Raw genomic sequence first — 26655 nt, forward strand, 5'->3', positions numbered from 1 at the left:
TTGGGAACCACAGCTGCCTTCTGGGTTGTAAAATGTCTAATATCTCATATTTTCCAAGTCACTATTATGTGTTTCTTATCTCCAGACTTTTTTCCAAATAACCGTTGAGTGTTTAAAGAGAACCCGTCATGCAAAATAACCCCCCTAAACTAAAGATATTTTCATAAACTGCCATTAGAGAGCATTGCCTCTATCCCTTCATTGTCCCTCTACATGCCTGTAAACCTAAGCAATGAGGTCCTAAAGCTGTATGCAAATGACCTGTGAAATGTCCAATGAAGCATTAGCATATTCAAGCTGTCCACTCTATTCATGAGTGGGAGGCACAGCCACACCCCCAGTGCATGACTGACAGCCTGTATAATGATGTGCTTCCTGGTGCTGGTGGCCACGCCCCCTGCAGCCTGTGTGTGCATGTGTGTGTGTGTATAGGACAGGTACAACAGCTCCAGGCAGCCATGTTACAGCAGAACATGTCAGATTCATGTGTAGCTGATGTCTGTGTCTCTCACCTGTATATTAGGAGGATGCAGCATGTCATACAGATGCAGATGACATACACACACCAGCCATGCTTTACTGTACATTACACAGAGACATGAGCAGGGGGAGGAGAGGGGAGGGGTAACAGGGGTGACATCACTGCCTCTGACCATGTGACCAGCCTCATTTACATGATAAAAAATAGATGATTTTACAATGAATAATGTATGAAATAACTAGATAAAGGCTGGGATGGGATCCTTGTGAGCTGCTCCAACAGGTAGTAGTGACAGGATAAGTGACACAGACCTGATGACAGGTGTCCTTTAAATGTCAACCAATTTTTATAAAAGAGCAGTTTTCTGAATTGTAGTTTATGCAGAAATTTCTATGGTTTCTGCTTTATCTTGAACAAATTACTGATGGTGGGTGATCTCCAAGTCGCCCAGCTTTACATAGATTCTGAATGATACTAGATGAATCTCCCTGACCTTTATTGCTATGTTAGCCTTCCATATAGTTCTGGCATTTGATTAATGGGGTTTTGGAACTACAAGTAAAGAAGGAGCCTCATGGTGATATGGAATGTGATGCTGTGAAATGGTAATACCACATCTTTCTGTTGCTCTAACTATAGCAATAATCTGGCACTGTTGATGGTTACATTGTGATTGGCTTTTCATTTATAAAAAATGTTTTATTTTTTATTCTTTTTTGTTGTTATAAGCGTTTTATGAAATGTTGTGTTTCTTTGGTTACTTTATCATAGCAGATTGATAAATGCTATATATATATAACACAGTGTTGCTCTACTACAGGTACATTTGCTGTTATCAGCCTGATGATCGGTGGGGTTGCTGTGCGGATAGCCCCAGATGAAAGGTTTGATATAGTGGAAGCCAATGTCACAAACAGCACAGAGCTCTTAAAGAAGATTGACGCAAGAGATGCAATGAGGGTGAGAGTTGCTGTGGCCATCACTCTCCTGTCTGGTCTCATTCAGGTACTCTAGAACTTTTAATCCTTATATACAGTACTTTCTTGTCTGTTTTTGTATATAGATATAAGATGTTCTTAGGATAAGTACAAAATGCTCCTTAATTAATCTCAGACTATGACTGAGGCAGCCAAGCTTCCATCAGTTCCGTCTGGCTGCCTTGATATTGCTGAAGCTTTGGATATGGTGGCCTCCAATGTGTTCAGTGAGATTTCCAAATGGAGTTCACCTCCTGGTGCGTGTCTTGTAACACAATTCGAAATGTTAAATCCCGCACGTAGTCCGATGGGCCCACCCCCCCGATTTTTGTCCCGTGCAAGCTGGCGCTGATGCTCCAAAATCCAATCGCATGCACCAAAATACCCTGTTAAATGCGGCGCAAAACAGAAATCGCCAGGGAACCCGACGAAAATGTGTTCCGTGAACCCTTAGTAAATGAGCCCCAATATTGTGTTTAACGAAGCCCTGCAATATTACTTTATTGTCCCACTGTGCTATCTACTTTTGGCAACGAGAAGGAGTTTCGCTCCGAAAGCCCCCTTATTCTCGCATTGCTACTCATCGACAACTGCTGTTAAACAGGCAAAAGAATGGTCCGAACTTGATCAGGGCTCCTATTGCAATAGTGGTTTCTTGGCAGGAGATCTGTGCTGAAAATAGTGGCATGAGTAGCAGGAATACTGTTCGGGGCTCTTGGGGTTCCTCACTCTCTGTATAACCCACTACCCCACCTCCTCATTTAAGCTAACGCAGTAGGACACAATGGCTGCACAGCCACCGCATGAAGAACATCGCACATGAATATAAACACAAATCTGCTGTCTAGTAAAGAAGATATGCAGGAAAGAACACGTAATCAAACTAAGTACCATGCAAGCGGTCAGTATCTCTGCATAGCACTGGCATTATAGCTGGGAAATTGGTACCAATGATAAACATAATACAATCATACTATCATAACCAATGGTGTACATTTACAAAGAAGAGTGTACACTGCCTGACATGTGTTTCAATTATAAGCAAAATAGATGAAAGGAATACTTAGCATTTTTTAGTATAATAAATGTGGTATAAGGCATGTATGCCGCTACTTTGGCATCAAATAATCCAAAGTTTGGGTGTGTTTTAACTAAGAAATACACTCCAATACTGTATGTGCTTTTACATTTAGTGCTTTGTATAACACCAAGCTCAATAACCTGTATTGGGGGCTTTTTTAGGCGAGCAGTTATGCCTGCCAGGGGAAGCCCATCTATAACATCCCAACAAGACATATGGATTGTGTTCTTGAAACAACTTTTTCGGTATTTTGATGATAAAAGAAAGACGATTCTGTAGAATTATGTCATAAAATTACACATGCCCTTAAATAAAGGCCACTTCACGTTCCATTTTTTTTTTTTTTTTTGAGTCACTTATTGACATAGTGTACAAAGAGATGAGGTATAGTGGAAAGCTATGCACCTAAGTGTTTTGGTTCTAGGCTTTGGCTTGCAATACCTATGAAATACCTGATGAAACAACTGAGGAGTGAACTGCCCATGAACTTGGAAAACAAGCCACTGTATAGGACGTACTAATATGCTGTATATTTCTTTTAGCTCTGCTTAGGCATACTTAGATTTGGCTTTGTAGCCATCTATCTGACCGAACCTTTGGTACGAGGATTCACCACAGCGGCAGCAGTTCACGTCTTCACATCTCAGCTGAAATACCTCTTGGGAATTAATACAAAAAGATACAGCGGACCTCTAGCAGTCATATATGTAAGTTGTGGTGTGATTTTTATTCTGCAGCAATATACTCTTGTGTCTTTTACGGTCAATAGTTTTTCTCTCTTACAGAATATGCCCATTAATCCTGTCATCTGACTTGTCCGTGTTCATGGGCTCCACTGTAAATGCCTATATCACGGCAAATCCCTCAGTACATCTTAGTGTGAACAGCCCAGTGTGTGCTAACATCCATTATTACTAGTAACTGTTTTGCCGATCCTTGGATTAGCTGTGCAAAACAAAAACATGGGTTTTCTTCATGAAAATCAGGTCAATTATGAACTAGACCAATGTTAACCCGGCATGTGTGTGAAGACTGTACAGAAGCTGCAGTGTTGTCTGAATATACCTGACAGTGTTGTATCATTGATGTGGTGTGTGTGTATATGTGTATAATAGATAGATAGATAGATAGATTGTGGCAGCACTCACTCTAAAGGGTTTCGACTCAGGTGCACTTCCCAGGACTTGGACCAAAGCCACTCCACGTGTAAAATACAAAAAAAAGCAGCACTATAAGATTTCAATATGAATAAAAACATGCTCGTTTATTCCAACATGTGTCCTGTAAGCTACAGTTCAGCTCCTCACACCTGGGGAGTCGAAACGTAGCTTACAGGACACATGTTGGGATAGATAGAGAGAGAGATATGGATGGATATAGATAGATCTCTGTATACACTCACCGGCCACTTTATTAGGTACACCATGCTAGTAACGGGTTGGACCCCCTTTTGCCTTCAGAACTGCCTCAATTCTTCGTGGCATAGATTCAACAAGGTGCTGGAAGCATTCCTCAGAGATTTTGGTCCATATTGACATGATGGCATCACACAGTTGCCGCAGATTTGTCGGCTGCACATCCATGATGCGAATCTCCCGTTCCACCACATCCCAAAGATGCTCTATTGGATTGAGATCTGGTGACTGTGGAGGCCATTTGAGTACAGTGAACTCATTGTCATGTTCAAAAAAACCAGTCTGAGATGATTCCAGCTTTATGACATGGCGCATTATCCTGCTGAAAGTAGCCTTCAGATGTTGGGTACATTGTGGTCATAAAGGGATGGACATGGTCAGCAACAATACTCAGGTAGGCTGTGGCGTTGCAACGATGCTCAATTGGTACCAAGGGGCCCAAAGAGTGCCAAGAAAATATTCCCCACACCATGACGCCACCACCACCAGCCTGAACCGTTGATACAAGGCAGGATGGATCCATGCTTTCATGTTGTTGACGCCAAATTCTGACCCTACCATCTGAATGTCGCAGCAGAAATCGAGACTCGTCAGACCAGGCAACGTTTTTGCAATCTTCTACTGTCCAATTTCGATGAGCTTGTGCAAATTGTAGCCTCAGTTTCCTGTTCTTAGCTGAAAGGAGTGGCACCCGGTGTGGTCTTCTGCTGCTGTAGCCCATCTGCCTCAAAGTTCGACGTACTGTGTGTTCAGAGATGCTCTTCTGCCTACCTTGGTTGTAACGGGTGGCGATTTGAGTCACTGTTGCCTTTCTATCAGCTCGAACCAGTCTGCCCATTCTCCTCTGACCTCTGGCATCAACAAGGCATTTCCGCCCACAGAACTGCCGCTCACTGGATGTTTTTTCTTTTTCGGACCATTCTCTGTAGATGGTTGTGCGTGAAAATCCCAGTAGATCAGCAGTTTCTGAAATACTCAGACCAGCCCTTCTGGCACCAACAACCATGCCACGTTCAAAGGCACTCAAATCACCTTTCTTCCCCATACTGATGCTCGGTTTGAACTGCAGGAGATTGTCTTGACCATGTCTACATGCCTAAATGCACTGAGTTGCCGCCATGTGATTGGCTGATTAGAAATTAAGTGTTAACGAGCAGTTGGACGGGTGTACCTCTTAAAGTGGCCGGTGAGTGTATATCTACCATACATATAACTTAATGGTGTGTATATTAATAAGAACTTGTGCTGTGTCAATCATATCACAGTACGCAGCTAAATGCATTCCCCAGACATAGAGGTAATAGCTTTAGTGTTAAGAGCTAGTTATCTGCCTAGAGAATTTCGGGTGGTGATTGTGATATTAGAATACATACCGCCATCTGGAAATGGAGCAGTAGCTTGTGATTTGTTATTAACAGAGGTGGGTGTCTTACACAGTAGGTACTAAGAAGTTATTTTCATTTTATAACAGGAGATTTCAACTGGAAAAATGCTGTTCTCTCGAAGTTTGTGCACTATATAACGGCACCCTCAAGAGGTTAAACAATGTTTGATCTCTTGTTTGTAAATGCTAAGATTGCCTATAGACCAGTTATGCTAGTTCGCTTAGGCAGTTCGGATCATAATTTAACCTTTTAAGGTCCTGGCCCTTTTTTGTTTTTTCATTTCCATTTTTCACTCCCCACAATCAAAAATCTGTAACTTTTTTTTCTTTTAAACGTAAAGAGCGGTGTGCTTGTTTTCTGCATAATAAATTGCACTTCATAGTGACTGTATTTATTATTCCATACCGTGTACTGGGAAGCGGGGAAAAAAAATCCAAATGCAGTGAAATTGTTGTAAACCTGCATTTTTGCCATTTTCTTGTGGGCTTGGATTTTACGGTTTTCACTGTGCGCCACAAATGACATGTCTACTTTATTCTTTGGGTCGGTGCGATCATGGGGATAACAAATTTGTATAGGTTTTATAATGTTTTCATATATTTAAAGAAATTAAAACCTCTGGTACAAAATTTTTTTTTAGATTTTTGCCATCTTCTGGCGCCAATAACTTTATTATGCTGTGGGTGGCGCCGACACCTTTTTGAAGCTGCCAACAAAGCTGCGGTTCCCACCCGCGAACGGGTGTTACCGGTAAGTCTTTGCTGCGACAGGCAGCAAAGACTTACCGGCTTTTGAGAGGGGTCGGCCCGCATGCCCTCTCCATGCACCTGCAGCCGACCCGTGATGGGTCGTTTAAGGGTTAATATTCCTCTGACAGTTGTACTGCCCAGTAAGGCTAAGGCGCCCAGTCACTACAAGAACTATCTCTCAGTGGTCTGAAGGAATTAAGGGTTTGTTTTGAAACCCCAAACTGGGGCATATTCCTGAGTGACTTTGTGATGTATATGGATGGCTGTGCGTGTACCATTTCGGACTATATCAATTTTTGTGTAAAAAATATAGTCCCTGAGAAAACTGTAAAACCATACCTAAATAACATATCATTCTGAATTCAGAACATTTCTTAATAAGGATGGGGCAGATTTTAAGATTGTGTGTAAAGTTAAACAAAAAATTAAAGAATGTAAGAAACCATACAGTGATAAATTGGAGAGTAAATTATCACAGTGACCCCAGAGAAGAATGGAAAGGTTTAAAAATGATAACGGGGTTACCATCTAAGGTGGGGCAATCAGACGGCTGTAGGGAGTTGGCAGAAAAACTAAATCGCTTTTTCAATAGGTTTACATCGGAGGCAGAGGGTGGCTAGTTATTTTACAGAGGGAGCTAGTGCAGGCTACATCGGCTGCTGGCTGGGGTAATCCATTGGTCGATGATAAAGTAAACTATCATATTAGTCACATTGAAATTAGGGAGTTGCTAAAACAGCTTAAAAAAAAATCTAACTTGGAATCTGGTTCGGATTATATCACTGTAAGAGTCCTCTGATCCTGAGGGAACGAATTGAGCTGGGGTTTACTAAGATTTTTAACATCAGGCTAGACAATACATATATAGCAAAACTAAGAAAGACAACTACTAAAGTGCTACTGAGTAAGGTTGGATTTAAATGATTATATAGCAATTACCCTAACGGCACTTATTATGAAAGTCTTTGAATGCTTGGTATTAAATAGACTGAGTGAAATCGTGTCCCTGCATCTTGACTCCACTTTGCTTACCGGGCTTAGGGACTGCTGACGAATTGATATATTTATTAGAAAGGGTGTACTCCCACTTAGATTCTTTGGGCAATGCTGTACGATTCTTTGATTTCAGCAGCACCTTTAAATGTATTGTACCGGAGCTGCTAGTGGATAAATTGGATGAGAGAATGATTGGCTGGATCCTAAACTTTTTTTCTTTTGCTAGTGCTTCAGGAGTGCGTTTGTGGAGAAGAATGTGCTCATCAACAGACCTCCTTTGCTTCAAATTTATGCTTAGAACCTATAATTCTGCCCTTTACCCCTGTAAACTAGGGGATTGAAATATGCTCGCTCAGTTTTGGCTTGTTATTCTAAGTAGCTAGAGAGCTTAAGTGGTGTTGAAAAAAGCAGAGTTTTGTGTGTGTTAAGAGTGAATCTGTTGTTTGGGTGATTGTGGACTGAGTATATAGGTGATAGCACTTTTCTTAGTGTCACAATTTTAAATATATATATTTTTCTTTTCTTTGCCTGGTCTGCTGATTGGGAGGAGGAATTAGTGTTCACACCTGTTAAATTAAGGTCTAGCAACTCACTTTTGAGCTCGCTCAGTTTTGGCTTGTGATTCTAAGTGGCTAGTGAGCTTAAAGGGCACCTGTCATCAGGTCTCTGTCACTAGTCCTGTCACTACTACCTGTTGGAGCAGCTCACAAGGATCCATCTCAGCCTTTATCTAGTTATTTCATACATTAATCATTATAAAATCATCTATTCTTTATTATGTAAATGAGGCTGGTCACATGGTCAGAGGCAGTGATGTCACCGCTGTTACCCCTCCCCTTTCCTCCCCCTGCTCATGTCTGTGTGTAATGTATAGTAAAGCATTGCTAGTGTGTGTGCTGCATCTGCTGACATGCGCCCTCCTAATACACAGAGACACAGACATCAGCTACACAAGTACCTGACATGTTCTGCTATAACATTGCTGCATCCTGGAGCTGTTGCATCTTTCACATACACATACACACACAGGCTGCAGGAGGCGTGGCCACCAGCAAGCACATGCAGCAGCCATTACATGGAGCAGCTGTCAGTCAAGCACTGGGGTTGTGGCTGTACCTCCCACTCATGAATAAGCTGGACAGCTTGAATATGCTAATGCTTCATTGGACATTTCACAGGTCATTTGCATACAGCTTTAGAACCTCATTACTTCGGTTTACAGGCATGTAGAGGGACAATGAAGGGATAGAGCTAATGCTTTCTAATGGCAGTTTATGAAAATCTATTTAGATTAGGGGCGTTATTTTGCATGACGGGTTCTCTTTAAGTGGAGTTGAAAAAAGCGGAGTTTGAAAAAGAGAAGTCCACAGAACTGTAAGTAATCCACATTTTATATCTCTTGATTTATATACTCATCACAGTTTTGTTACTAGGATATGGCTAGCAAGATTGGTGGTATGCTCCAGTGCACACTCTGCCGCATGTATACACTGCTGGAGCAAGAGTTCCAGGGTGAATACCGCTGTGACAGATGTGCCCATATTTTTCTACTGGAAGCTCGTGTTAGAGATCTGGAGGAAGATATTGCACGGCTGCGAGCAATTGACAATCTTGAGAGGAGTATGCTTCTCACTGAGCAAGCAATAAGCGGGGTAGAAGTGGAGGGTGGAGAAGAAAGCCAGCAGGGCCAGGTGGGTAGCTGGGTTACTGTAACTAGAGGGGGTAGGAAGGGGTCAAAGAAAAGGAAGGCCAACTCTGACTCCAAGCAAAATTGTGCAATGATGTAAGGACATCCGTGTCAGAAATGGCAGCCCTAGTGGATCCTGCTCTCCCTCACAGCCGGGGGAGCAGACCAGCTAGTAGTAAGGTGGATGGGAGTGCAGGTAAGCCAAGGCAGCTAGTGGTTGTAGGGGACTCTATAATCAGGAAGACGGATAGAATAATTTGTCGCCAAGACCGCCTCAACCGAATGGTTTGCTGTCTCCCTGGTGCCAGGGTTCGGCATGCGGTGGAAAGGGTGGATAAATTACTGGGAGGGGCTGGAGATGACCCAGCTGTCGTGGTCCATGTTGGTACCAATGACAGAATAGATGGTAGGTGGAGGAGCCCAGGGCAGCCATCAGGAAATTCGGGGCCCCATACAGCAAAAGTGTCTGGGCCCCAACACACCCCAAAACCGAACAAGCCTCCTGCCCCCCGCAGTGACCTTTCACAAACAGGGTTTGAGGCCTGTTGCTACGACAAGGCACACTCTTCTGGTAGATTGCCAATAGGAGTCATACTATTGAACGTCACGTGCAATTTTTCACATTTTCATAAAAAAAGCTAAATCCTGCTATTGAGGGACCTGCTCAGGTTTCAAGTCACTTTGAGAGGCCTAAATAAAGTAAAACCCCATAAATTACTCCATTATAGAAACTACACCCCTCAACGTACGTAAAACAACTTTTATGAAGTTTGTTAACCCTTTAATTGGTTTACAGGGGTTAAAACAAAATCGGATGCAATTTCGAAATTACATTTTATTTGGCTAAATTAATGTGTTTTTCATAAAATGTACAAATTCTCAGTGGATAAAATTCCAAAACGCTCCTCAAAATTTGATCCCCCATCTCTCCCGCGTATAACAATACCCCATATGTGGTGGTAACCTGCTGTATGGGCACACGCCAGGGCATTGAGGGGGAGCTGCGCCATTCAGAGCAGGTTATGCATTGTCACTTTTTATTGGCTATACAATCTTTATTTTTTTGGCAATTTGGACATTTAAGGGCTTATTTTTTGCGACATGAGATGCACTTTACAAATACTTCATTTAAGTGGGTCTATAGCTTTTCGATGAGATTTTATTAACTCTTTAATGTATGGAGGAAAAGAAAATTGTCAATTTGGGGTTTCTTTTTTTTGTATATTTTGGGGGTCGTACACCATACACTAAAAATACTATAATATTTTCATTCTATAGATCACTACGATTACGGTGATACCTCATTTATATAGTTTTTCATTTATTTTTACAATTTTACTGGAGAAAAACTAATACAGAGGAAATCTTATTTGTTTCTGCATCGCCATCTTTTCGGGAACTTAACCTTAATATTTTTTGGTTGACAGAGCTAGTTTAGGGCTTATTTTTTACGTGTTGAGTTGTTCTTTCAATTGGTACCATTTTGGGGCACATAACTTTTTTTGATCACTTTTTAGAACATTTTTGTAAAGGGATTTTATGAAAATTTATATTTTTGGCGAGTTTTTCGGGTTTTGTTTTTACGGCGTTCACCGTACGGGTCCAATAATGTTTCTGACTTATTGTACAGATTGTTACGGACGCGGTGATACCAAATATGTGGGGGGTTTTGGTGATTTTCAGGTATTTTTACTTTATTAGATGTGTATAGGGAATGTTTGTGTTTAGGGGACTTTAACTCTATTTAATTAATTATTTTTATTAAAAATTGTGTTTATTCAGTGTTTTTAACTTTTTTTTCTTTACTTTTACAGGTTAGCTTGAACAAGTGATCCACTGATCACTTGTTCAAGCTATTCTTCACCTAATACAGTGTAATACAGATGTATTACACTGTATTATGTGAAACACTGAGCATGCTGCGCATGCTCAGTGTGTCACAGCCGGGTCCTGCCAGGAGGCAGGGACCCGGCACCCGGAAGAAGATCGCGCAGCCCCGGGCACCGGCAGTCCCGGGGCTGCGATCAGAGCAGCGGGACCCCCCCGGTAAGCGCCGCGGGGGGTCCGAATCCTGTTAAATGCCCCTAGCACGCCGCGGTCAGCGCGACCGCGGCGTGTTAGGGGTTAACACCCGCGATCGGAGAAATCTCCGATCGCGGGTGTTAGAGGAGGGTGTCGGCTATAATATATAGCCGACACCCGCAGCTTCTGGCCCCGGCTCCATTCAGGAGCCGGGGCCAGAAGTTTGACGTACTATTACCGCATATTACCCCACCGGCCGGGCCCCCCCCCCCCTAGTGTCTTAGAGTCCGGGCCCCATAGGGCAGTACCAGTTGTACTGCCCTATCGGCGGCCCTGGAGGAGCCTGAAGAATAATTTTAAAGAACTAGGTTCAAAGGTTAAGGAAAGGACCTCCAAGGTAGTATTCTCCGGAATTCTACCTGTGCCATGCACTACACAGAGCAGACAGCGGGAGCTCAGGGAGTTAAATGCATGGCTCAAATCCTGGTGTAGAGCAGAGGGATTTGGTTTTCTAGAGCATTGGGCTGACTTTTCACTGGGGTGCAAGCTGTTTTCCGCAGATAACTTGCACCTAAGTGGAAGGGGGGCTGCTGTGCTGGGGGAGAAGATCCTAGCAGGGGTGGCGGAGTATTTAAACTAGGATCGGGGGAGGAGGAAAAGGAAGACACTAAAGGGGTAGACAGGTCAGAGAGGGGACAGCCTAAGTTGGTGGGCGGTGTATGGGGGCCTAAGGTAGTAGATAAGGAGATCCACAAGTTGCAGAACAGTGGTGAGGATATATGTGCCAGTAAAATACTTTAAATCAGATAAATAACTGTGGAAAATTAAATTGTATGTTCACAAATGCCAGAAGTATCACAGGCAAAATGGGCGAGCTTGAGGCTCTGATATTAGAGGAACAGTTAGATGTTGTTGGTGTAGCAGAGACATGGCTTGATGCATCACATGATTGGGGTGTTAATATTCAAGGTTTTACACTCTTTCGGAAAGACAGGGCAAATAGGAGGGGAGGTGGTGTATGTCTGTATGTCAGAAGAGACTTAAAAGCAATTGTGAATGAGTCAGTGGTCTCAGAAGAGTGTGAGGAGGCTGAAACTTTGTGGGTTGAAATTCAAAGCCAAGAGAGCTTTGAAAAAATAATTTTTGGTGTAATTTATAGACCCCCTAACATCTGTGAGGAAATAGAGGGTCACCTATATAAACAGAGTGGGCTGCACAGGAGGGGATAGTAGTGATAATGGGAGACTTTAACTTTCCAAATATAAATTGGGGTCCGGGCTCATCTTCATCTGTGAAGGGGAGACATTTTATGAACATTCTTCAGGATAATTTTATGGTGCAGCTTGTAGAAGATCCCACAAGAGGTGACGCATTGTTGGACCTTGTGATTTCTAACAATGAGGACATTGTCCAAAATGTCAGTGTCTGGGAACCCCTTGGGAACAGCGATCATAATATAATTATTTTCCTCTTAAACTTTAAAAAGCAGAAATCGGTGGGAAAATCGAAAACTTTGAATTTTAAGAGGGCTAATTTCCAGAAATTCAGGGCTGCACTAATGGATATAGACTGGGATCAGATACTGTCACATGATGATACTAATGTTAAATGGGAGAAATTCAAATCTATCCTGGGTTTTTTTACTTCTAAATTTATTCCAATAGGTAACAAGTATAGACGGCTAGATTACACCCCGCGTGGCTTACAGCTACAGTTAAAAGGGCAATTAATGAGAAAAAGAGGGCATTTAAAAAATATAAATCTGATGGGTCACCTGAGGCTTTCAATACTTACAAAAAACTTACCAAAATCTGTAAAAAGGAAATCAAATCCGCCAAAATACAAAATGAAAGACAGGTGGCTAAAGATAGCAAAGCAAATCCCAAGAAATTTTTTAGGTATATCAATTAAAAAAAAAAAGGGTCAGAACAGGTTGGACCCCTTTATTCTGAAAATGGGGCATCAGTGACTGGAGACCAAGAGAAGGTGGAGATACTTAATAGATTTTTTATCTCCGTTTATACAATAGAAGAGAGAACTTCTGACTTGGGTGGTGCCAGTGCGGGTCATGCACCCTGTAATATACTAGACTGGCTAAATGTAGACCTTATCCAATCTAAGCTCAATAAAATCAATGTGTACAAGGCTCCTGGACCAGATGGGTTACACCCCAGAGTTCTTAAAGAACTCAGCTCTGTTATTGCTGTACCACTGTCTAAAATCTTCAGGGATTCCGTAATGTCTGGTTTGGTGCCAAGTGACTGGTGCAAGGCAAATGTGGTGCCAATATATAAAAAGGGCTCTAGAACTTTGCCAGACAATTACAGGCCTCTAAGCTTAACTTCCATTGTAGGGAAAGTATTGGAAGGGTTAGTAAAAGACTATATACTGGAGTATGTGACATCAAATAGTATAATAAGTGACAGCCAGCATGAGTTTACTAAGAATAGAAGTTGTCAAACTAACCTTATCTGCTTCTATGAAGAGGTGAGCAGGTGCCTGGATGGAGGAGCAGCTGTTGATATTGTGTTCTTGGACTTTGCAAAGGCATTTGACAATGTCCCTCATAGACGCCTGATGGGTAAAATTAGGGCTATTGGTTTGGCAGAAATCATTTGCAATTGGATTGAAAACTGGCTGAAGGATCATATCCAGAGAGTTGTGGTCAATGATTCCTACTCGGAATGGTCACCAGTTATGAGTGGTGTACCCCAGGGTTCTGTGTTTGGCCCACTACTATTTAATATATTTATTAATGATATAGAGGTAGGAATTAATAGCAGTGTGTCTATTTTTGCAGATGACACCAAACTGTGTAGTGTAATACAGTCTATGGAGGATGTTCATAGGCTGCAGGGTGACTTGGACAAACTGAATGTTTGGTCATCCACTTGGCAAATGAGGTTTAATGTGGATAAATGTAAGGTTATGCACCTGGGGGCCAATAATCCAAAGGCAAAATATGTCCTTGGGGGAGTAAATCTGGGAGAGTCCCTTGTTGAGAAGGACTTGGGGGTACTAGTAGATCATAAATTGAACAACAGCATGCAATGTCAATCAGCTGCCTCTAAAGCTAGTAGGATCTTGTCATGTATCAAAAGTGGTATGGACTCTCGTGATAGGGATGTAATATTACCACTGTACAAGGCATTGGTTTGGCCTCACCTGGAATATGCTGTCCAGTTCTGGGCACCGGTCCATAAAAAGGATGCCCTGGAGCTGGAGAGGGTTCAACGTAGAGCCACAAAAATGATATGGGGTATGCAGGGTCTTAGTAATGAGGAAAGATTAAAACAACTAGATTTATTTAGTCTGGAAAAGAGATGACTAAGAGGGGACATGATTAATTTATATAAATATATGAATGGTCCATACAAAAAATATGGTGGTAAGTTGTTCCAGATTAAATCAAATCAAAAGACGAGGGGGCACTGTCTCCGTTTGAAGAAATCAAGGTTTAATCACTGGAGGCGACAGGGCTTTTTTACTATGAGAACGGTCAATCTGTGGAATAGCCTGCCTCAGGCGCTGGTCACAGCAGGGACAGAGGAAAGCTTCAAGAAGGGTCTAGATGCCTTTTTACACCTAAATAACATTGATGGTTATGTTATAGAGAATTGTTTCCCCTAAATCCCTTCCTCATCCAATCCCTACCCTTCCTTGGTTGAACTTGATGGACAAGTGTCTTTTTTCAACCGTATAAACTATGAATATTTGCTTTCATGGGCATACACCTTTAACCCATCCTATCTACTCCTCCCATCATCTGGTAGACACCAAATACCATGCTCCAGCGTTCTCTGCAGTTCTGACTTTGGGCTCTTTATATAAGATACAGGCTGATGGCTAGTTCATGCAGCAGCATTTTTATATATTTTCATTCTGTTCCCTTATAAATAATGGTTGGACCATTATACAAGTTCTTATACTTCTTATGTCCACCCTTCATCCTCATAGACTGTAAGCTCTTGCGAGCAGGGCCCTCACTCCCATTGTTTCATATGACTGTTTGTTTTTTTTTACTTTGTTTTATTTTATTTGTATATGTACCCCATGTTTTGTAATGTGCTACAGAATATGATGGTGCTCTATAAATAAAGATTATTATTATTATATTCAAATTGATATTGATAAATTGGGCATTCCTTTTTTTCCCCTGATGTTCAACTTTAGAGCAGTTTATCATGGTATATGGAATAAACTTTGCTTTTCTTTTTTCAGATGCTATAAAAAGTAACCTTCACTATATCTTTTTTTGTTTCAGAGTTTAATAGCCGTACTGTCTAACATCACAGAAACCAATATTGCCACGCTGATTATCGGGATCATATGTATGGTATTACTGCTGGGGGCTAAGGAAGTGAATGATCGATTTAAAAAGAAATTGCCAGTTCCTATTCCCATGGAGATTATAGTTGTAAGTATTGTACTCTTTTTAAATGGTATATGTAAAGCACTAAGGAATATAAATTCCTATTTAAATAAAGCTTATTATTATAAAATTGTTATGGTAAAGTAATAGAGTACTGGTCATAAGGAGTATGCAGGGCAGGTGTATTATACAGCAGACACCAGCTGCAATTGGTTCTGGCAGGCTCAAGGCACTTTATAAGCTTTCCAGATTTACCTGTCCTGTTTCATTTGTCGTTTCGAGAAAAATATTTTCTGTTTGCACATGAGCTGCTCTGTTCAGAGTGTGGGTTGTGCTTTCTGGTGCATCCATTATCTTCTTTCTATTGAGCCAATCACTACTCTACATCACCCCTGTAAACAATAATTGACATCCCACATCGAAATAAGGTGTAGAAGGAAAAAGCAGGTTTACCAACAGTCACATCCTAACCCAAGTGGCGCAAGAAGCCCAAGTTAAAAGATGTGAATTTACCTGAAAGGACAGAACTCTGAGAAACTTAATGTCAAAAGAGTTTTATTGAATGGAAAACCGAGAATACAGGGGCAAGGGACTGCCCAAAAGATGCCCTAGCAGGGCACAAGGATGCATAAGTAATACAACAAAGCAGTCCAGTGGTAGTCCGCTTATTTTATCAAGTAAAGGTGATTAAGAAGATGTGTAATGAGATTCATCACAGCTATTGAGGAGGAAAGAATAGGGGAGAAAACTAACCAGAAATTTGCCTTAAGTTTAGATTTCTAAGAAACTTAAAGGGCACCTGCCAGTAGAAAATGACCTAATAAACCATTAGAAAACAAAATTGAGACAGGTGTAATGGGATCATCACATTTCATTTGCCTAAGCGTCAAGATCCCCTATAATTGCACCCTAGACAATGGCTAGTAGCTATACCAACATCCTATTCTACCTCTAGGGGGCCACCCCTAGAAGAAAGAAGCCAGACTAAAAAAATTATATGGATAATGAAAAAAAAAAAAAATTACTTTATTTAGACAATTCATAAAAACATATAAAAATCCAGGTAATGGTGAAAACTGAGGAATAGGGGGGCATCACTGGACACAGCAGGTGGAGAAACATATATGTACATATGAATGGGTAAGACTTAATTATAAGAGATGAAAAATGGAACACTTAAATGTGGACCAACAATAGGGCTGTGTATAATGCAGATATTGCACAGAGTAATAGAAGAACATGACAACTCGTCCTGAAGAGAAGTCTTACCCTGGTGTTAGCAAGGTAACGCTCCACTGTCCGGGATGGCACCTCCCCTGGGGTAAGACTTCTCTTCAGGACGAGTTGTCATGTTCTTCTATTACTCTGTGCAATATCTGCATTATACACAGCCCTATTGTTGGTCCACATTTTTCATCTCTTATAATTAAGTCTTGCCCATTCATATGTACATATATGTTTCTCCACCTGCTGTGTCCGGTGATGCCCACCTATTCCTCTGTTCTCACCATTACCTGGATTTTTTATATGTTTTTATGAATTGTCTAAAAGTACATTTTTTTTTTTTTCATTATCCATATATTTTTATTAGTGTGGCTTCTTTCTTCTAAAGGTGGCCCCCTAGAGGTACAATAGGATGTTGACCTAATAAACCACCATCATTATGTTGCCGGGCAGATTAACACCTTCAAGATCATGTTTTTTGCGTGACTCAGTGTGGTGGCTTCATCTGTAAAATCAACTTTGAAGTGAGTTGTAAATTGGTTCTATAAGGCAGAGATTTTAACACTGAAGTTCATGCAGATGATGCCTGATGTCCGTCACAGATGACGGGTGCGTTCAGAGCTCCCCATTTGGTCTTCAGTGTTAAGATCTCTGCATCCTTGATTTTATACAATCAATTTACAACTCACTTCAAAGTTGAATTTCTGGTTTATGCCATCACACTGGGACATGAAGGATTTTTACTGATGACCGGTTCTCTTTAAGTTGTTTGTCTCGCACTGCCTTTTACTAAAGAAATTCATGCTTTGCATTCTCTATGCATTTGTAACATATATGTTTTGATTATTTCACCTTCATATTTTTAGGTGATAATTTCAACTGGAGTTTCAGCTGGACTCAGTCTAGAAAAATCCTATGATGTTAATGTGGTTGGCAAAATCCCAACTGGGTAAGATATATTTTGCACTGATAAAGTGGCAAATTAAATCTTGTATTTGTCTTTTGGGAGGCACCTGAACCAGTGAAGCATATTTCACAGTAAATAGTTACTACAGTAAGTGTAAGATAAAAACTATTGTCAACCCAGATTTAACCATAAAAATATGCCTGCACATAGCAGTGACATAGAGCAAAATTTCTTAAAGTAGTAAGTTCTAGTGCAGTAATCACACTACCAGGTTTGGTTAGAGTAACCTCATAATATACTGGAACACATGTATTACCTACTTGGCCTTAAAATTCGTTATGTTAACAGGAACGCTTTTCTGTCTTTCCATTCATTTAACCAAAAAATGTAGTATTATTTGCTCTGTTCTTTCCTGCACTACTGCTTTATAGGGAACAGGGAAATAGTCAAGTTTCAAATCATGAATCAACAAAATGACAAATGTCAGTGGACTCCAAAATAATCTACCAATTATGAGAGATGGATTCTAAATCATACTAAAAAGTAAAGTAAAAATTTAAATTACAGGCAGATTTGAGTTTGGGTGAATTTAATTCCCACAACAGATAATGTGACTCAGTAGTTTGGCTTTGTGCACACCTGAAAACATATGTGGCTACTACACAGAGCAGTATGAGGGCATCACTGAGCTCATGGACAGTCTATTTGGTAGTGTTAAATTCATAATGTCCCAGAGTTCTGGGGAACCCAAGGGTCCTCAATATAACATTGGTGTTAGCCTTGCGCCAAGTCAGCCACACAACCCAGCAGCTGATTAACAGAAAATGGAGCAGGGAACAGACGGCTCTGATTTCAGTGTAGTGTATGAACAGAGTCCCTGAAAGCTAGGCTACAGTATATTTCAGTTATTTGGAGCTGATCTGCAATATACTAATCTAACCACTACACAGAGAATGGAGCTGTCTGTTTCCTGTTCCATTATTTAACTGCTGAGAACTACTTATTTGTTAGGGTGCTGGGCCAAGGACCCACTAAATCTGATATTGAAGTCCTATTTTATGGAAACTTATCAGAAGAGCTCAGCTTTTATTTCCATGACGGCCCACCTGGAGGATGCCCCTTGACCTCTGTAGGGACAGGAAGAAGAAGAAGAAGGTTTAAAGGCCCCCACCTGCATCCTCCCGCCAGTGTTCTTCCTGTCCCTACAGGGGTCAGGTCAAGAGAGGTTCTCTCTCTCTCCTCCAGGTGGTTGGTGGAAGAGGGAACGTCTCACTTACCTGGGTTACGCCGGCCTATTGCAGGCTGTAGTTCTCCTCTGGGTCGGGTCCGCATTCGGAGCTGGTGGTGACGCTTCCTTCCCTGGGCCTGGAGGATCCGGATTGCCTACTTTCCGGCGTCGCGCGGATGTGGCCTATGCGAGGACGCGCGTCCGATTCCGTTCCCAGGAGTCCTTTGCACTCCTGGAGGCCCTAGTGAGTTACATCAGCCACCTGCGAGGGGGATGGGCTCCCCGAATAAGGTATTTATTCGACTACTCAGCGGCAGGTCATGCTGATCTGAGGTCTAATAGGTGTGCAGCTTGTACCTTTGCCGTCCCAGACATCGTTATGGCTGATGAGGCAGACTTGGGCCTACTCCACCCTCCTGGTCATGTAAGTGGTACTGTATGGCATGTTCTAACTATGTTACTATTGTGTATTACAACCCCAAGTAAGTATTTTCCTTGCCTTCCTCCCTTAGGATAAGGATCAAGGGTCTAAGGGGAAAGGCAAGGATAGATCAGAAAGATCTGAAAAATCTAGCAAGTCTGATCGTTCTGTGAAGAGCAAGACCGCTGCTAAGAAGTGTAACATGTGTCTTCACCCCATGCCCATCTCATACGTGAAGCCCATATGCAGACCCTGTATAGAAGGGTTTATGCGTGAAGAAAAAACGTCCTTTATGGACAAATTTAAATCTTTTATGGACAAATTTAAATCGAAGATGGTTGATAAGGATTCCCAGGATTTCAGTCAAAAGCTTGACTCCCACTATCTCTTCCAGGTTGAGGATCTGGATAATCTATTAAAGGCTATATGTGAGACCCTCAAGATTGAAGAAGAGGTTCCCTCTATGTCTAGGGAGGACGAGCTTTTTGGTGGCCTAAGGGCCAGAAAACAGCGGGTCTTCCCGGTTAATGACACATTGTTGTGACTAATTACTGAAGAGTGGAAGGACCCAGAAAAGAAGGTCATTATCTCTAAAAGTTTTAAAAGACGTCTTGTTTTCGACCAGGAGGTCTCTAAAGTTTGGGACACGGTTCCTAAAGTGGATGTTCAGGTGACCAAAGTAGTCAAAAAGACGGACATTCCCTTTGAAGTCTTGGCGCAGCTCAGAGATCCTATAGCTTGAAGTCTAATTTATCTGCTACTTCGGTAGCAAGGACCCTCTTCTTCTGGCTGAATGAACCCGAATCGCACATCAGGGAAGGTACTCCCAGAGCGGTTTTACTGGAAAGCATCCCGTTACTGAGATCCGCCACTGCGTTCTTGGCTGATGCTTCTGCCGAAGGTGTTCATTTTGCAGCTAAATAGGGGGCCTTAACTAATACGACAAGGGCCTTGTGGCTGAAGCAGTGGGGCAGGGACATTCGCTCAAAATCTAAGCTTTGCAGCATTCCCTTCACTGGGGACTTCGTTTTCGGTCCAGAACTGGACGCTGTTTTGGAAAAGGCCTCTGATAAGAAGAAAGGATTTCCTGAAAACAGAACAGCCTCTAAGGAACCTTCCTTTTCGTCCCTTCAAGACCCCCAAAGATTCCTTTCGTGGGAAAGGCAAACAGGGACGCTGGACCTATCCCAAAGGAGGTAGAGGAAGGGGATTTCTTTTTTCCAATTCGTCTGACAACGCCGGGGGGAAGAAGCAGTGATGCCAGAGTGGGGGGGGGGGGGCGTCTTCTAGGGTTCATGTCTCAATGGGAACATATCACCTCAAACCATTGGGTCCTGAACATCATCAGATCTGGATACAGTATAGAATTCAGTGCTCCCCCTCCTTCAAGATTCCTTCCCCTATCATACTCTACCTCTTCTACTCACTTTCTCATCTGGCAGGAAGTCTCTTCCCTCGTTCATTCTGGAGTGGTGATTCAGGTTCCCCAACACCAAGAAAAGACCGGATTTTATTCTCCGCTGTTCCTGGTCAAGAAACCCAACGGATCAAACCGGCTGATCATAAACTTAAAATACCTAAACAACTTTATCACCTACAGGAAGTTTCACATGGAGTCTGTAAGATCCGCTACTCAACTCATTTACACCAATTACTGTATGTGCACGATAGATCTCAAGGATGCTTACTATCACATCCCAATTCACTCCTCTTCTCAATAATTTCTCAGGTTCTTTGTCTTTTCTCCAGAGGGTTCTATCCTCCATTTTCAGTTTGAAGCACTCCCTTTCGGTATCTCCTCAGCTCCGAGAGTTTTCACAGAAATCATGGTGGAGGTTGTAGCCTTCTTAAGGCTACAGAATGTCTCAGTCATTCCTTACCTAGACGACCTTCTTATTATAGGGAAAGACAGATCGAATCTAATTGTTACAAGAGACATTACTATCAAGAAACTCTCAGATCTGGGGTGGTTAATCAACACCCAGAAATCTGATTTATCACCCTTCACTCACAAGAAATTTTTGGGAGTAATGTAGAATTATGCTTACCAGATGTCTTTCCTTCCCCAGGAAAAAGTAGAGAACTTAAGACGTCATTTTCATTCCTTCAGGAGAAGGACTTCCATTTCGGTCCGAGGGGCAATGAAGATCCTGGGCCTCCTTACGGCCTACCTTCCATCGGTAGCTTGGAGCCAAAACCACTCTCACACCCTGCAAAACTGGATCCTCAGATCTTGGAATCGAAGTACCTTGGGTCTAGAGAAAAAAGTCACCATTCCGTCCTCAATAAAGAGAGACCTACAATGGTGGTTAAAAACGGAAAATCTGGAAAAAGGGGTTCCTTGGCACTGCCTTCCGTGTCTTACTATCACAACCGACGCAAGCAGTGTGGGTTGGGGAGCAGTCTTCCCTTCTCACTACGCCCAAGGATCATAGACCCCTTCCCAATCAAAGAGACCTTCCAACTATCGGGAGCTGAGAGCAGTCTGGGAAGCCCTGAGAACAAATACCATTCTCCTAAAAGATTGTCACGTCCACATATTGTCAGACAATACTACGGCAGTGTCGTATCTGAGAAGACAAGGAGGGACAAAATCTCCAGTCCTCTCCTCCCTATCTTGCATCCTTTTTGCCTGGGCAGAAAAATACATCCTTTCCCTATCAGCAACTCACCTAAGAGGAATCCTAAACAGGGAAGCGGATTTCCTCAGCAGGACGGTGGTCTCTCCCAACGAGTGGTGCATCAACCAGGAGGTCTTCCTTCAGTTGACCAGTCTTGGGGGCAATCCTCAGATCGACCTCTATGCTACAAGGGAGAATTCAATGTGTCTTCAGTATTATTCACTAGAAGCAAGGGAGCCGAGAGAGCGTCTAGATGCCTTCAGTCATCCATGGAACGAGCCTCTCTCCTACGCTTTTCCTCCTATTCCCTTGGTCGCAAGAGTCCTCAGAAAGATCCTCATGGAACAGGCAAGGGTGATATTCAGCTGCCCGAATTGGCCAAAGAAAAGCTGTTACCCCCTGTTGAAGTCTTTGTGCCTACAACAACCTGTGATGCTACCTCTTTGGGGGGATCTTCTGTACCAGGGTCCTCTTCTCCATCCAGAAGTTTGAAATGGCAGCTTGGATCCTGAGTCCAATTTCCTGACAGCTCAGGGTCTCTCCAAAGCAGTAGTAACCACAATCAAGACAAGTAGAAAGAAGGTCACTTTCGCCATTTATCATAAAACTTGGAAGAGGTTTGTGATGTTCTGTGTGGATAATCCTCCCTCTCAACTTAACCCCAATATTTTTCAGATCCTGGACTTCCTACAGGGGGGCTTGGAACTAGGGTTATCTACTAACACCCTGAATGTACAAGTTTTGGCTCTCAGCACATTCTTCGATTTTCCCCTGGCAGAGCACAGGTGGGTCAAGCGATTTATCTTAGCCACCTCCAGGATCAGACCCCAGATCCTTAAAAAGGTTCCAACCTGGGATCTATCCTTAGTTTTAGATGCACTTTCCAAGCCTCCGTTTTGAACCCTTGGACTGCGCTAACATTAAAAATTTAACACAGAAGACCACTCTCCTTATTGCAGTTACTACGGCTAGGAGACTGTGGGAACTTCAGGCTATCTCCATCAGAGAACCCTACATGCGTATCCTCTCTGATGGTATCATTCTTACTTCCAAGCTTTACCCCCAAAGTGGTATCCATGTTCCACAGAGACCAGGAGATTACCCTTCCATCCTTCTGCAAGAACCCTTCCTCAAGCAGAGAATCCTCGTGGCATTCTCTTGACGCAAGATGCTCAGTATTAGCCTACCTTTAGGCCACGAGTCCTTGGCGCATGGACCATAACCTGTTTGTTCAATTCCAGGGAAGGAATAATGGCAAGAAGGCTTCAAAAACTTCTATAGCACGATGGCTTAAGGCAGCTATCATCACCTGCTATTCTAAACAGGGGAAAGAAGCTCCTACCAATTTAAAGGCTCACTCCACTCGGGCCATGTCGGCTTCCTGGGCCGAGAGAAGAGACGCATCTTTGGAGCAAATCTGCAAGGCAGCCACTTGGGCTTCACCGTCTACTTTCATCAAACATTATCGTTTGGACTTGCCAAGTTCTCAGGACCTCTCCTATGGAAGGAAGGTTCTGCAAGCGGTCACCCTAACGCACTCTACTTATTTTGTAAAGTTTCCGGTGGGCCGTCATGGGAGGACGTCATGGAAATGGTGAATTAGTACTCGCTGGTAATTCGGTTTCCATTTAGTCCTCCATGATGGCCTGTATATTCCCTCCCTATTTTTCTGTTTCTGGTTGCCTTAAATGTATGTTATAACATACAAAATAAAAACTTGTTGTAGCTTCCACCGGTGTAGTTTTTGGTAGACCACTGGCGGGAGGATGCGGGTGGGTGCCTTTTAACCGCTCTTCTTCCTATCCCTAAAGAGGTCAAGGGACATCCTCCAGGTGGGCAGTCATGGAGGACTAGATGGAAACCGAATTACCGGTGAGTACTAATTCACCATTTTCCCACTGCAGTTTATAAAATTGAAGCTGAGCCCTGATTGGTTTCCATGGGGAACTAGAGCAGTTTTACCTCAGACTCTTCTGATAAATGTCCCCCAATGTTTTTATCAATATTTTGTTTTCTGCCATTATGATCTTCATGATACAGAGTTGGAGCCATTTTCAGCAAGTCTATTTCTGGCAGTTTGTTCACAAACATGCGCACTAGCAGCCTGCTGAAGGTCAATATGTGCCATCCGAGAGTAGCTGGGATAACTGCGCCACCTTAATAAGTGGCAAGTATTGCCTCATTCTTTCAGCAGTCACATACATTAGCCCAATGCAAAATTAGGGCGGAATCTGTCAATAAGGAATAGAGGACATGAATTGTCTGTGATAACATCTCAAAAAAACATTCCCCTTTTTGAGGGGCAACAGCAAATCTACAATTTCATCTTTTATCTCTTCGTTTGCACAAGAGTAGGTGAATTTATTTAAGAATGTACAATCACTTTTCATCCTAACTGGAGAAATTGATATCCCCAAAACAGCATTGACTTACATTACATTTTGATTCTTAGAGAAGGACACTAGCAGTTTTCTCCTTTCTTCTATTCCTCCTTTTGTTTGTAATTTATATAACTACGATTAGCAGGGCATAAGGAGGGGTGATGCAATACTGAACTTAACACCCAATTTACATAAATGGTAAAAATACCGTATATACTTCTGTATAAACTGAGTTTTTCAGCACAAAATATGTGCTTAAAGACCTCACCTCAGCTTATACACAAGTCAATTAAAAAAAATAAACCTACATGTTCACCTTCCGGCGCCCCAGATGCTTGGCGCGGCTCCCCGATTTTGGCGCTGCTCCTCTTCTGTTTCCACTGCGATGCTCCAGTCCCCGCGGCTCCTCTTCTGTCTGCTATAACAGCCGGCAGAGACTCATTGGCCGGCGCACACTATGACGTCATCAGCAGCTGCATCACAGTGTGTGCCGGCCAGCAGAGCGCTGTTACAGCAGACAGAAGAGGAGCAGCGGGGATTGGAGCATCGTAGAGTGGACCAAATAGGAGCCGCACCGAGCATGGGGGAGCCATGCCGAACATCGTAACCACTCGAAGGTGAGTATACTTGGGGGGGGGGGGGCGCTATGACCAATGCATTTCCCACCCTCGGGTTATACTCGAGTCAATAGGTTTTCCCAGTTTTTGGTGGTAAAATTAGGGGCCTCGGCTTATACTCCAGTATATACGTTATGTCTTTGGAACTCTATCCATGGTATGTTTGCCTTTAAGGTGAGTGGCTCCTTTTAACAAAGATCATTGATTGGTGACTACAGTGTAGCTTTATAATATAAATAAATAGATATACTTTGATAATTATTTTTTAAAAGAATTATTTGATTTTTTTTTTTTTTTTTTTGTCGACATTACAAAAAAATTTTTATTTTGCAGGTTTCAGCCCCCAGATCTTCCGGATGTTAATCTATTTTCTGCTGTGTTTGTGGATGCAGTGGCAATAGCAGTTGTTGGATTTTCCATGACAATTTCAATGGCGAAAATATTTGCACTTAAACATGGATATGCAGTTAGTGGAAATCAGGTTGGAATGCAATTTCTTTTTAGTGTGAGCCTGTCTAGGTGTGTCTGTTGTGTTTTCTCATCTCCTTATTAAGGTTGTTTCAACTATATGTAGCATTTATATTCTGTTTATCAAGCAAGTAACTTATTTCCTTTTTAAAACATTCTGGTCATCATGACCTAAACTATTCTTGCACCTTGATAAAACTGTACATTCAGATGAGTTGGCAATATAAGCATCTCTATGCACTATTGTGCTGTATTGCATTAAGGCATAGTTTTCATTTCCCTTCTATTTGCACATATTATCTCTTGGTTATTTCATGTATAATTACAAAACTGTAATATTCATGCTGTCCAAGCTTTATCTATAAAATGTTGCAGAATATATAAGAACAAGAATAGGCTATAATGTACACTACCGCTCAAAAGTTTGGGGTCACCCAGACAATTTTGTGTTTTACATGAAAACTCCTACTTTTATTTTTCAAATGAGTTGCAAATCAAATACAATCAAATACAATAGTGTACACTGACTGACCCCGACACCCGTAATATTCAGTTTCTTGGCAATCTGTTGCATGGAATGGAACACGAATAGATTCTCTAGTTTCACATGCAAGTTCTTTTTTCTGGCCATTGTGAGAGTTTCATAGAACAAACGTGATGCTCCAGATTCTCAACCAGCTCAATGTAAGATCAGTTTTGTATCTTCTCTAATCATCCAAGCTATTTTCAGCTGTGCTAGCACACTTGAACAAGGGTTTTCTAGGCATCAATTGGCCTTCTTTCACAGTTAGCCAACACAATGTACCATTGTGGTGGTTGTTGGGAATGGGGCAATATACGCCTATAGTCATTTACCAAATTTACAATGTATAGAGTGTATGTATGATTCTTTTTTTTTTTTAAATCGCTTTATTGGCACAGAAATGAAACGGTGCAACATCACAAAACAAGGATCATTAGCTGAGGTACATCGGATATAACAACACATATCTTTACACAATCATTTGTCATGTGTGGTAACATCAGTACAAAAACAGTGATCCAGTAAACCCCTCCCCAACCCATACATAGAACAGTAACCAACCTGGTTGAGTGGTGTCAGGAGAGAAATGGAGTTAAAGAAAAGGTAGTAACAATGGTTAGGCAACAAGGTAACCCACCACCCTATTTCTGGAGAGCAAGGAATCCCTCCTGTTGACAGTGCACAGAGGAGTGCAGGAAGGGTGCCCAACTGTAATATGTAAAATTATAATAATATAACCTCCATCGAGTATTACACTCGCTGAAAAGGGACAAGAGACTCTCTCAGACTGCGAACATTAAAAAGGGTATCTGGAGAAGAGCACCAAGAGCCCCACACTTTTCGGAACTTATCCGGGCAGCCGTGGTGTTTGTAAACTATATTCTCGTAAGGTATAGTCAGATTAACTTGTTTCTTCCACTGACAGTAGGAGAGCGATCAGCCATCCAGCGTATGGCAATGGCCTTACAGGCCAAAAACAGAGGTTCCTTTAAGAAAATAGCTTCATAATGGGACCAGTCATCCTCCCGGGTAATTCATGTATGATTCATTTAATGTTAGCTTCATTTAAAGAAATTGTACTTTTCTTTCAAAAATAAGGA

At 42.1% G+C, this 26655-nt stretch overlaps 1 protein-coding gene across 2 annotated transcripts in view; it reads left to right on the top strand.

Moving 5' to 3' along the window:
* SLC26A5 (solute carrier family 26 member 5) overlaps window positions 1-26655 on the top strand; it is a 57301-nt gene that overhangs the window by 16459 nt on the left and 14187 nt on the right. For both annotated transcript variants that reach the window (XM_072147213.1, XM_072147212.1), the window contains exons 5-9: window positions 1302-1486; window positions 3082-3246; window positions 15058-15210; window positions 17256-17338; window positions 24898-25045. In XM_072147213.1, the coding sequence (XP_072003314.1) occupies window positions 1302-1486; window positions 3082-3246; window positions 15058-15210; window positions 17256-17338; window positions 24898-25045 (734 nt within the window). The remainder of the gene's footprint in view (window positions 1-1301; window positions 1487-3081; window positions 3247-15057; window positions 15211-17255; window positions 17339-24897; window positions 25046-26655) is intronic.

The sequence above is a fragment of the Engystomops pustulosus genome, chromosome 4 (assembly GCF_040894005.1).
Source record: "Engystomops pustulosus chromosome 4, aEngPut4.maternal, whole genome shotgun sequence".
Lineage (NCBI taxonomy): Eukaryota > Metazoa > Chordata > Amphibia > Anura > Leptodactylidae > Engystomops > Engystomops pustulosus.